The 12,875-nt window shown below is 34.8% G+C and overlaps 1 protein-coding gene across 2 annotated transcripts in view; it reads left to right on the top strand.

The window, feature by feature from the left end:
• The window catches only part of fwd (phosphatidylinositol 4-kinase beta fwd), a 241,061-nt gene that overhangs the window by 69,965 nt on the left and 158,221 nt on the right, over nt 1-12,875 (top strand). For both annotated transcript variants that reach the window (XM_090374066.1, XM_090374067.1), the window contains exon 3: nt 5,028-5,145. In XM_090374066.1, the coding sequence (XP_090230192.1) occupies nt 5,028-5,145 (118 nt within the window). The remainder of the gene's footprint in view (nt 1-5,027; nt 5,146-12,875) is intronic.

Genomic DNA, 12,875 nt, shown 5'->3' with positions numbered 1-12,875 from the left:
GGCAGCCATCAGGAGGAGAATTGGGTATTTGCACGGTTTTGAATAGTTTTCTAATAGTTTCCAAAGTTAATTGACTTATTAATAAGTCAATTAACTCCACACCCTCCCTTGGACTGTGGGAGGGTTTGGAGTTAGAACTCTGGTTGGGGTCTCCTGGGGTTGGACTTGGGTAAGTTTGTCACTGGGGTTTAGGGTGTTTGGGGCAAGAGTGAGGATTTGGATGTTGTTGGATTGGAGAGCTGTGTGCCACCTGACCTCTGTGAGCATCTTAGTTGTGTGGGTGAGTTCAAGATTATGTTAGAAGGGATTCTTTTTTTTTTTTTTTTTTTTTCAGACTTTTTTTTTTTTGCTCTTTTTTGGTACTCTTGCCACCAAGCACCCTGTATATAATTTACAATGCAAAGACTGCCAAAAATCATACGTTGGACAAACCAGTAGAGTTATTGTTCGAAAGAATTAATGAACATAAATATCACATAGCTCATGACCAAATAACAAAATCAGATTCAGGATGACTTGAACAGACTTCAAAGATAGTCAGAGAAGCGGCAGCTATGCTTTAATGCTTAGCTGCCAAATGCAAGGTCTTACACTTGAAGAATAGCAACCCAGAAATCAGTTATACACTTGGTGGGGTTGAATTAAAAACAGTGGAGGAGGAAAGGGATCTGGGAGTTACAATACGGGCAGATATGAAATTTAGTGAACAGTGTAAACAGGCAGCCAGGAAAGACTGGAGATAGGGAGATCATAATCCCACTGTATAAGGCAATTGTAAGACAACATTTGGAATACTGTGTTCAAGCATGGAGACCTCATCTGAAAAAAGGCATTGAGCTTCTTGAAAGGGTCCAAAGATGGGAAAGTCAATTGGTGAGATTGGCAGGACAGCCGTATGAGGAAAGACTCTGATTATGTGATCTACAGAGCTTGGAAACTAAGCACCTCAGAGTTGATCTGATTTGAGGTTTATAAGACTGAGAGGGATTAGTAAAATGAATGAAGGTGGAATTCTCACTGTTACTAAAGAATTCCAGAACTTGGGGTCATAAATTCAAATTACAGGGGCTAAGGTTTAGATTAAATTGTAGAAAGTTTTCTTTTAGGTAGCAAGTCATTGATTGCTGGAACAAGTTGTCCTTGCATGTAGTTGAGGCTGACAGTTTGAATAAATTCAAAGGTCAACTGTTACCTGTGTGAGGAAGGAATCATATAATTTGTATTTTGTTATCTACTTCTCATTTTTTTTTTTTTTTCCAGTGCAGCAAAAGTCCGTGGCTTCCTTGCACTATGTGGCAAATACTATTACTATAAGTCTCTTGCAAACAATACCAAGAAAAGCAGCAAAGACTTTATTTCTATTAAGAGTAGAAGGAAGGGTTGAATCACATTGCTCCACTTGATGTCGGTGGTTTAACTTTTGATGATCCTGCTCAGGTTGCTGACAGGCTAAATTGGTATTTATCCACATTCATGCATGAAGAATTCTTTAGGGAGGGGGGGAGGAATGCCAGAAATTTATCAGACTTTAACAGGTACTGAATGATTTTGTGATAACTGAGAGGAAAGTGGAAGAGAAATTGTTGAACTTAAACATAAAGGCACCTGAGGTAGATGGAATCTATCTGATTATATGAGAGGTGATCATTTGATTCTTTACTTTCCGTAACTGCCGCTAGAGGTGCTGTCCCTGATCGCTACTAAGCAGGGGCTGTGTGCATACCAGTACTTGTCGAGCTAGTGTTGCATGATGAGAGTGTTTTTAGCCACTTCATTGACAACCGTTTTGAAGCAAGTATCATGTTGGATATATAGATTGGACAATGATATGTGATTCATTATTGTGTCAAATAGGGCTTAAATGCATAGGATTCATTGAGACAATTCTTCCATACGGAAGAATTCTTCTGCACTTTGGGAAACCGAAGTGTAGTTCCAGTGAATTTGGGACTACACTTTGGTTTCTCAAAGTGTAGTCTGCGGCCTGGTACCGGTCCACAAAGAGAAAATACCAGCCTGCGAAAAACTTATGTGAAATATACCTAAATAAAAGTATAAGAAGATTTCCCGAAAAAATGAAAATGTAATAAAATACCAAATACCCAGTTATACTAAAAATAAATTTAACGCTTTTATAATTTATTGAATTTATATCTAAAAAAAATAAAGTGGCTGATGTGCTCATCAATTTTATTATGCCATGTAATTAGCATGCATGCATACATCTTGTGTCTGAGGTGATGGACTGCCTGTGCTACAGAGTAGTAAGATAGGTTACTACTCTGTGGCCTGTGCTATCTCTAACTTACAAACCATGCTGTAGTCAGTGAGAATCCGACAAGCGGAGTGTACGTGCCTGTTGTTGTCTTATTCCTTTTCGTCACTGTTGCCTGTGAAGTGATAAATTTAATACATAGTATTATACATTTTTTAAAAATAAATATTTTTACAAACATCCTGTCATTTTTAATAAGGATAAGTGGCTGAAGAAGTGTCCACCTAACAAGTCAAGTGATGTGCTGCCTATTACAAGTAGAGATAATGGAAATAATATTAATAAACCCTCCTTGGCAATGGGCAGACTGGCAGTGTGGAAAAGAAATCCAAAACCTCTTGGACAAGGCAGTATTATAAAGATTATTTAAAATTTGGTTTCATCTGCGATAACCATATGCCATTGTGCATTATTTGTTTTGAAACGTCAAATGAATTCATGAAACCGTCGAAACTGCACTTAGATTGTGTGCATTCAGAATACACAAATAAGCCAAAGGAATTTTTCTTTAATAAGAAAAATGAATCTATTTCATCTAGAAAAAGTTTTGTAAAGACGGTTTCCCTGAGATGTAATGAAGACTTTGTTATGGCTTCATATGAAGTTGCAAAACTAATTAGCCGAGACAGGATACCCTCATACTATTGGTGAAAAGTTAATACTCCCCATACTAAAAGGCAAGATGTAATTTTTACATCTCGCCTTTATAAAATGAAAAAATCAGCTGCATTTACTCTCCTTATCGATAATACGGTGAAGCTTAGAATTATGGAAATGGCAAATAATATTGAAGAAACTCCATAAAGCGTATTCAAAGCTGTCAGTTTTTTCTTTACAAGTGGATGAAAGTACAGACATAAGAGATAATGCCAATTAAATGTGCTTTGTGAGGTTTTAAGGACACTGTCAGTGAAGATTTTTTGTTTTGAAAAACCCCTACAACGGCTAAAGAATTTTTTAAATTAATCAATAATTATAATGCCTTTGGTTTTGAATACAGCTATTCAAGAATATGTCAAATTTGTTAACTATATAAAAGCCTGTTCCTTGAATTCCAGAATCTTTACTGCTTTATGCAAAGAATTAGGAAGCGATTATGAACATCTTCTATTACACAGTGAAATTCAATGGTTATCAAGGGGGAATGTATTGAAACGACTAATCGAAATGAAGAATGAGTACTTATGTACAGTTCAATTATCTTATTCTGTAGATCTTATACATATGTTTTATTATTTAAGTTTTATACATATGTTTTATTTATTTAACCTGAAAGTATGTTTATTTAGGTGTCACTGTTTCCCTGGAATACTAACAAATTGTTTTAACTTTGAACCTAGTAAAAAGAAGGAACATGAAATGATTTGACAAGCAATGTTACAGACCTTGTTGGATTATTCCTTTTTGTCATGAAACCTTTATTATATTTGATATATTTTAAAGTGTAGTTAATGAAATACATACAGGTATTACTCAAGTAGGAAAAGCTGGATTGAAACATCATTTTCAGAATGTTTTGTTAGTCCAACTCCATAGTCCCTCATTTCTTCAATAAAAGAAATATTTAAAAAATTTCATAAATTTGGAAGAGTAGCTGTGAACCTGTTCATCAAAATGTTAAGAATTATTTAGAATATTTGTACAGGTTAACCTATCAAAATTGATGTGATAGATTTTTTCCTCCCCAAAAAACTACGAAAATCCAACCATCACACAAATATGTGGCAAGGTTTTAGGTACACTTCTTGAGTAGTGTAAAAATTCTTAACCCCTGGGATAAAGGTATTTGATAACCAAAAATCCTGAAGTGTGACACAGTGGGTACATTAACTAACTCTTGATATATTATATACCAGATAATATTTCTGATTGTTCTCTGGTATCTGTGTTTCTTGGGGAAATCAGTTGTTTCCAAGGAGTTTTTCATTAGAATTATTTCATAATGCATTCATACTAGCTTTGATGTCTGTGCTGCTGTGTTGTATAGATTGCTTGCTGAAAAATCTACTCAAGTAAAATTTTCAGAATTTTTCTACTGTTCTCTGAATTTATTTCATGACTAAAGGACCCAGAACACCACATAGAAATAGAAAATAACTACACAGTATTCTGTATTCTCATTTATAAAAATATATAAGTTATATTCAAAATGTTACCTGAAATATATTGTAATCTGCTGGAGACAGGAAAATTAAACCTGTTATAGCATGTTTGATATGATTATTTGAAGGTGGTATGCAAGTTCTGAGAGGGTTAAAAGTTGACAGGCAGCTGGCAGTCACAATCCATGTTTAAGTGTGTGGAATAACATGTTTAATTTTACTTTTCATTCTTTTAAATGGTAAAACGTTGGTGATTGGGGTGATCAGAGTCAGAGGCTAAAGGAGCTATATTCCCAATAATCAGAATAATGTGAATTTTTTTTACTGCTACTTGATGATTAAAGCTTAATGATTTCTGGAACACTGCATTATCACCCCCTCCCAAAAAAAAAATAATAAATAAATAAACAATGGGACCACCCATGCTGAAGTGTTGATTAAAACTTGAAGAACTTAAATCATGTGAGCATTATAATTAGAAGAGAAAGGTTAGAAATCGACTTAAGGTGAGTGGAATTTGCTTATGACAGTTAACCACAGTTGCATTTCAGGTTGTTAGTTGTTGTGATTACTAATGAAATATAGAATACCTGCATCAATCATAAATATTTAAAAAGTATGTACATTAAACTAAAATTATTGTTTTTTAGGGAATCGCATGTTTGGATTTGGTGACAAGGAGGTAGATTTTTATTTGCCTCAGTTAGTAAGCCTTTATGTCCATCATACAGATGTTGCTGAGGCTATTCATCCTTATCTGGTCCACAGGTAATGAATTTTAATTTCTGTTTAATGTGCATTTAAATCATACATTGTTAAATAAATAAATTTGGTAGAACTAAATTTTTTCAGTTATTTATAAATTATTATAACTGTAATGTTTTCAAAAAATATAAACTTTTGTATGTCAAACCTCTTGTAACCTTTTTTTCTCTAAAATTTTATTTTAATGAGTGGAAACTAGAAACTAGAGGAGTATAAAGAAAAGAAAATTCTAAATTTTTCATATGAACAATTCCTCTTCTTAAAGACATGTGTTTTCATTAGACAACTAATAATAGGAACAGCAGTATGCTTCTTGGGAATAGCTTTTAATTAGTCTCACACACGTCTCTGAGCCCTTCGCTTTTGTAATCAAGATAAGAGTATTTATGAAGTAAAAGTTCTTTTACCTAAAAAGAAACTTTTGTATGGCTGGCCAATAAGTTCCCAAATGAAACAGGTTTACAAACACCAAGCACTGTGTTTTGATGTACAAATGTCCCAAGTGCAAATAAATAATGAGCTGTTCTTAACAAAGTGATAAATTACTAAATAACTTTAGTTACTTTAGTAATTTATCACTTTGAACTTTTGTAAGTTTTTGTTATGCTGAAATTCTCAGATGAAGTTGAGCGTTTAAGCAGTTAACTTCTCTTAGTACTGTTTAGGTGGTCATTACAAATTACTCTATGGCTAACATAGATAACCCTCATTTTGTTTCATTCAATTACAGAAACAAAAGTTAGATAATCTTGCAGCTGACAGCATGTCAACATGAGCACTGTATTCCCATTTAAAGATTACATACAATAATTTTCCTTTCCAACAGGAAAACTTTTGTCAGCATGAGCACTGAATTCTCATTTAAAGGTTATGTTACACAATATAATAGCATAGCTTAATTTAATTTATTTTCTTCTTCAACAGCTGGAATTAATTGCTTCCTTGTTAAAGGTCACCAAAATTTCTGTTAGCTTTGAACTATTAAATGCAAGATCCAATAATATATTTATCTTAAACTTTCATATTTAACTCAAAGTCAGAGGCATGTGGTCAAATAACAAGCAGATCACTTAAGTATATATTAAGTGCAATAGCATCATTAATACATAGCCATTTCTGAATAAATAGAATTCTGAATAAGAATCCTATTGTCTAAATTTGCTCGCAGCTTGAGGCTTTAGCTCTAAATGCATCGTAGATCACTTTTAATGATCACTTTTAATGCATACACATAATGTATATAACTGTTTGTGCATTTATCAACTGATTAAACCATTAATGCCAAATCAAAGCCAAGTACCAGTAAAACACAGCACTACTAACGGTATAGAGTTCACAGCATTCAGCCTACTAATTTGAACATTGTGGTTTGAGAGTTCTATGTTTGGTGAAGTAGAAGGAAAATCAGAGACAGGAATGTTCGATAAAAATATGTGACTAAGAAACATGGATTGCACTCATTCTTGTGCACCATATTGTGCATATAATGAAATTAATTACTTCAGCTTAATTAGCATGATTCCTTTGCATATTATGATTGAAACCAAAAAAAAATGGGAATATTTACCTTGAAAATAAAAATATAAGTATTGACTGCTAACCAAATCTAGGAAATTATTAATAGTAAGCATAGGGACAGTTTGAACTTAATTCTTTAGTCTACTTCAGAAAAAGTGAATCTATAGAATTAATATTCTAATTCATAAAAGCAGTATACCATGTGTAGAGTTTCAAATTCCACAAAAACAGCAATTTCAAATTAAAGCATTCATTGGTACCTTTTGAGTATTAGCATTAGCATTTTAGCATTAGTAGAGGCATTTGATGCAAGAAAGCAAGCTTATGCAGCATCAGCCAAAAAAAAAAAAAAAAAAAAACCCACTTCCACTTCACCCCTCAGTTCGTTCAAAATACCTGTCCAGCTGAGCCTTAAACTTATTTAGGCTATCAACCTCCACCACAAGGGATTGAAGTCTGTTCCACCAACCAACCACCCGCTGGCTAAAGGCAAATTTCCGCACGTCTATCCTACATCTGTCTTTCCTCAATTTGAATTTATGCCCTCTCAGGTGATTTTTCTGAGCTAGAGGAAGAATCCCATCAGCATTGAGCATGCTTAAACCATTCAAGGCTTTATACACCTCTATCAGATCACCTCGCTGGTGCCTAGTCTCCAGACACTGTAATTTGCAAAACTTAAGCCTTTCTTCGTAAGAGCACCCCTTTGTTCCATTCACTAATCTTGTTGCCCTTCTCTGTACTCGTTCCTACATCAGCAGCTCTACATCCTTCTTGAAATGAGGCCTCCAGACCTGTATACAGTACTCTAGGTGTGGCCTGACCATTGCCTTATACAATGGAATAATCACCTCCTTATCCCTGCTGGAAAAATTCCTGTATATCATTGACAATACTCCATGAGCTACTCTTGCAGCCCATCTGCACTGCTCAGAGAACTTCATATCTGCCTGCACAACCACTCCCAAGTCCCTTTCATTCTCTACCACTGTCAGTGTAGTACCACAGAGTTGATACGTTGCTCTGGGGTTGCTGTTTCCCATGTGTAGTACTTTACATTTGTCAATGTTAAACTTCATTTGCCACCTCTCAGCCCATCTGCTCAACCTTTCCAGATCCTGTTGCAGCAGCATAGTGTCAGTAGTGTCCTTGACAACCCTGCCAACCTTTGTATCTCTAACATAGTTTAAGGCACTGTAAGAGACTGCATTGAGGTAGAAGGCTTCTCACCTAACAGTGAAAGGTTTACTGAGTTAGTAGAATAGAGGTCACCATTAAACTTAGTTATTGATATTTGCATAGAAATAAATAAATAAATAAATAAATGTTCTGTATTCTGGCACAACCACACTAGTTAAGGGAGCTTGCAACTAGTTATTTGATAAGAATATTTTAATTAACTGCATTTGAAGTACATTTTATCAAGGGAAAATACAAAGGGTATTTTGTATGATTTAATGTACTGATGCCAACCGGGCTAGCTGGTCGGGTAAAGTGCCTGCCTGGCAACCCAAAGGTTGCGGGTTCGAATCTGCCTCGGGCTTGGATCAGAGTAAATGCAAAAACTTTGGGAGGTGCATTATTGCCACAGAAGCCGATGCGCCAACAACTAACAAAAAAAGAAAAAAATTTACTGATGTGTGACCAAATTTTGTTTTAACCTGGGAAAGGTGCTCAGGGAAACATCCAGAAGCTTATATACTTGATGCATAAAGTAGGACAACCATATTTGAATGAACTGGCATTTTAAGGATGGCAAGGTAATGGTCAAGAATAAACCGTGAGTGGCAGGCCAAGCAGTCATGATAGTTTCTGTTGTAGAATATGTGGAGTAGTTTTTGACATTGCAAGAATCATCTGAATGTGTCTTTGGAGACGGTTCATCACATTCTCTCGCTCTCGCTCTCTCTCGCTCTCTCTCTCTCTCTCTCTCTCTCTCTCTCTCTCTCTGTGTGTTTCAGTAACATGTTGCAAAAGTGGAACAGGATTAAGGTTTTGTATCCTCCATTATATGCAAGGAATTATTGATTAAACATTATGATCCAGAATCAAAATAGTAGGTATGTATTGGAAAACAAAAATTCCTCTTCACCAGAATAATTTTTTACTTCTTCTGCAGGAAAGGTTATGCCGACCATTTTATTAAAGACATCATTTTGCAATACTGATTCCCTTGTAACCTAATGATAATTATAAACAGACAGTATGGTATCACTTCAATGGTATAGTTGAGATAAAAGCCAAAGATGTTGAGTAAGCCATAGTTTCTGTTTCAGAATAATGCTAGATGGCATATGATAATAGTACAAATGGTTTTAAGATTCATCAATAGTTACTGAAGGTTTGAAAAAAAAAAAAACGATGGTCACTACACTGAAGAGAATGTAGAAAAATAGTGTTGTACGTGTTTTGAGAAACTAATGAAACAAATGTTGCAAGGAGTGGAACATATGAATGCCACTATTTGGAAAAATGTGTTCCAAATAGTTACAATTCAAAATAGCAAGTACAGTTTCAGAACTTTTCAAAGACCTTTTTTAGAATTGTGGCATATTTAGAATGGCAGTGTTTATCAGCTTAGTTTGGCATCTTATCCTCTGTGAGACCTCTCTATGTAGCTAGTTGAAGTTCCTTCCCCTTCAAAGAAAAAGAGTCTACACAAGCAATCTGTTATATGGCAAATCAGATTCTAATTCAAATAGTGCTGGTATGGAAGCATTAGAGGGTATTGAAGAAAGAATGAATTACAGCAAATATGTAAAACAGCTAACTATATTTACAATTTATATTCTGCGCTTAGCTTTAGTAGTGGCATGTGATGCAAGAAAGCTAGCTTATACAGCATCAGCAAAAAAAAAAAAAAAAAAAAGTGCCATAAAACTCCTAAGCAAACAAACAAACCAAAAAAAAATTCCTATTCACCTAGCCATTTTCTCCCCAAGTTTGTCCAGTTCTTCCTTGAATTTATTTAAACTATCAACTTCCACAATGACAGATTATTATTAACCATATGGTGCAAGGAAGCCTGAGGCGTATGCTGCAAAACCTAAAAAAAATTTCTGAATTACCCTGGAGAGAGAGAAGAACGATGATATCCAGCTCAGGACCCTGAGTGTGCCAAGCCCACTCAGGGTCACCAGAAGTTGAGCCCCTGGGATACTTTGATGAATTAAACTTATAGTGACCCACTCAGGGTCACCAGAAGTTGAGCCCCTGGGATACTTTGATGAATTAAACTTATACTAATAAAACTTTCTGGAAGAGTTAGATATAAAATTCTAACAGTAATTGACCATTCTTAAATCACATAAATGACATTCTTAAAATATCTAAAAAAAATAATGTTGGAGATATTTTTTTGTATCCTTCTTTTTAGGCATATTAGTGCATCAGCAGGACCATGCTGAATAATAAAAACTAATCTGTTAGTCATTTGATTAACAATTCTGTTGTTAGTCAAATAATAGTAGTTATTATTATTTGGGAAAATAATGGAATCATTGGTTAAAGATGCATTACAGGATCATCTAGACAAGGCTGCAGTAATAATTTAGACATAGTATGCGTTTGTTAAGGGAAAGTCTTGTCTGACAAATTTGATTGGATACTATGATGTGGTCACAAAGGAACTGGACGCAAAAAATAATTTTGATATCATATACTTGGATTTCTGGAATGCTTTTGACATTTGTGCATGGAAGACTACTGTACAAATTGGAGCAGTATGGTATTAAGGGTAAGTTGCTACGATGGATAAAAGATGGTTGGTTGAATTGGAGAAGACAGAGTGTTACTAAATGGATGCTGCTCTTTGTGGACTAATGTTATTAATGGAGTCCCCCAGGATTTGGTTTTGGACCCACTGTTGTTTTGTATGTTTATCAATGATATTGATGAAGGTATATCAGGCTTAATGTTGAAGTTTGTAGATAATACAAAGGTTGACAAGGTGGTTAATGACAGTAATGGCAGTGTGCTACTGCAACATCATCTTGAAAATTTGGGCAGATGAGCTGAAAAGTGGAAACTGAAGTTTAACATTATAACGTAATATGTGGGGTTACTTCTACCCATATGCAAAGTACTGCATATGGGTAGAAATAACCCCAGAGAAATGTATCAACCGTGTGGTACTACACTTAGGGTGGTAGAAAATGAAAAAGATCTGGGAGTTAATGGTGCAATCAGATGTGAAGTTTTCTGAGCAATGCAGACAAGCTGCCAGAACAGGTCATGGAGTATTGTCAGCGATATACAAGAATTTTGCTAGTGATTATCCCTTTGTATAAGGCAGTGGTCAGGTCAGGCCATGCCTTGATATACTGCATACAGGTCAGGAGACCTCATTTTAGGAAGGATGTAGAGTTGCTTTAGTGTGTACAGTGAAAGGCAACAAGATTGGTGAGGGGAACGAAGGGGTCCTTTTACCAAGAAATGCTTAAGTTCTGCGAATTGCAGCGGCTGGATACTATGCACCTGCGAGGTGATCTGATTGAGGTGTATAAGGCCTTGAATAGGTTGAGCATGCTGAATTCTGATGGGATTCTTCCTCTTACCCAGATTACAAACCTGAGGAGGCTTAAATTCAAATTGAGCAAAGATAGTTGTACAACAGATGTGCGGAAATTTGCCTTTAGCCAGCAGGTGGCTAATTGCTGGAACAAACTTCCATCTGTCGTTGTGAGGTTGATAGCTTAAATTCAAAGAGGAATTGGAGAAACTTTTATGGATGTGTGAAATTGGGGTTTTTTTTTTTTTTTTTTGGCTGATTGCTACATAAGCTTTTTTACTTCCATCACATACTTCCATTACTACTGTTTTCTGATTAAGCAAGTTGTTAATTAACCTGCTAATCAAATAGGAAACAATATTATGAAATTGAATGTATAGGCACTCCTCGACTTATGTACTTAATCAGTTATTTTTTATGTACGTAAGTCCAATTCGGTCTTGTAGATTACAGTACAACACACCCAGATTATAACCCCCAACAAACTTCATGTACAGCATTTTACGATTTGTAACTGAGTTAAATGAGGCTGAAAAAACATACAATGAATAATAATGTAGAGTACAGTATTTATTCAAAACTAATTTAATCTAAATATGATATGTAATTTAATTTAATCTACAATCAAATCACTTTATGATGGACTCTCCAAAATAAAATACTGTTCACTACATGATATGCAATAAGTGCCGGTTATTGTGATCACGTTTGCAAACTGAATTTTAATTGTATTAAACTGCTATTCTAATGAGCGAAAATATGAGAAATATTATACACAGGCTATAAAAGTAAAGATATAGAGCACAGATATATATTTTACTTCCTCCAATTAACAAAACAAAATTAAATGATGCGTGCAAATTGGAAGAATATTTCCTTCAGGTTAGCAAAATAAAAATAAATTTACGCTTATACATAGCTTAATTAATAGTGTGGCTAATTGATATTTCTGTTCTCTGACAGTTTTTTTTGGTTGTAAAGTTTAAAACAGTAAGAAAATAAGCAATCAATAACAAAGAACACGGAATGTACAAATTGCAACTAACGCAATATGCACAAGTGAGATATGGAGTAATAAATTTATGAAGCTCAAAAAAATAGGAATGAAGAGAAGATTCTGAAAATTTATTTATGTTTTTTATATGATTGAAGATTTCAGTGAAGGGGAAGCACATTTCACCATAATAACGTAAATTTCCACTGAATTCCATCTATCGGTATCATCGCAAATGCAATGAGATCGAGTTTACTGCCTGTTTTTCATAGATGCACTAACAGAAAAGCCCAATAAACAGGAAACTGCAAATTGTTTTTATTGTTTTATGGTGGTGACCTCCAGAAATCTGCTTTGGAAAAATATCACAGAGGCGTTCAAAATTGAATCTTATAACCAAACATAGCAACAGCTTTGTACGTATCTGCGAGTTGTACATAAGTCATTTGTACATAAGTAGAGGAGTGCTTGCACGCTACTGGCATGTGCAGGGGCGTAGCAAGTGGGTAGGCGAGGTAAGAGTCGCTTACGGGTGGCGAAAATATTTTGGTATATACAAATATGCCAGTATAACTCTGTTTAACGAACGTCTTTGTAGAGAAAATTCTTATTTAGCAATTTTTTTTTAAATTTCCCTTGGTAATTATATTTATAATAGTTTCAGTAGAATGAAGAAAATTTCCATATAACAAATGGATTACGAGACACTAC

This window comes from Mastigoproctus giganteus, chromosome 5 (genome assembly GCF_048544385.1).
Source record: "Mastigoproctus giganteus isolate SK-2022 chromosome 5, ASM4854438v1, whole genome shotgun sequence".
Lineage (NCBI taxonomy): Eukaryota > Metazoa > Arthropoda > Arachnida > Uropygi > Thelyphonidae > Mastigoproctus > Mastigoproctus giganteus.
Note: the sequence above shows the minus strand (reverse complement) of the source record. Positions and strands in the feature narration are given on the sequence as shown.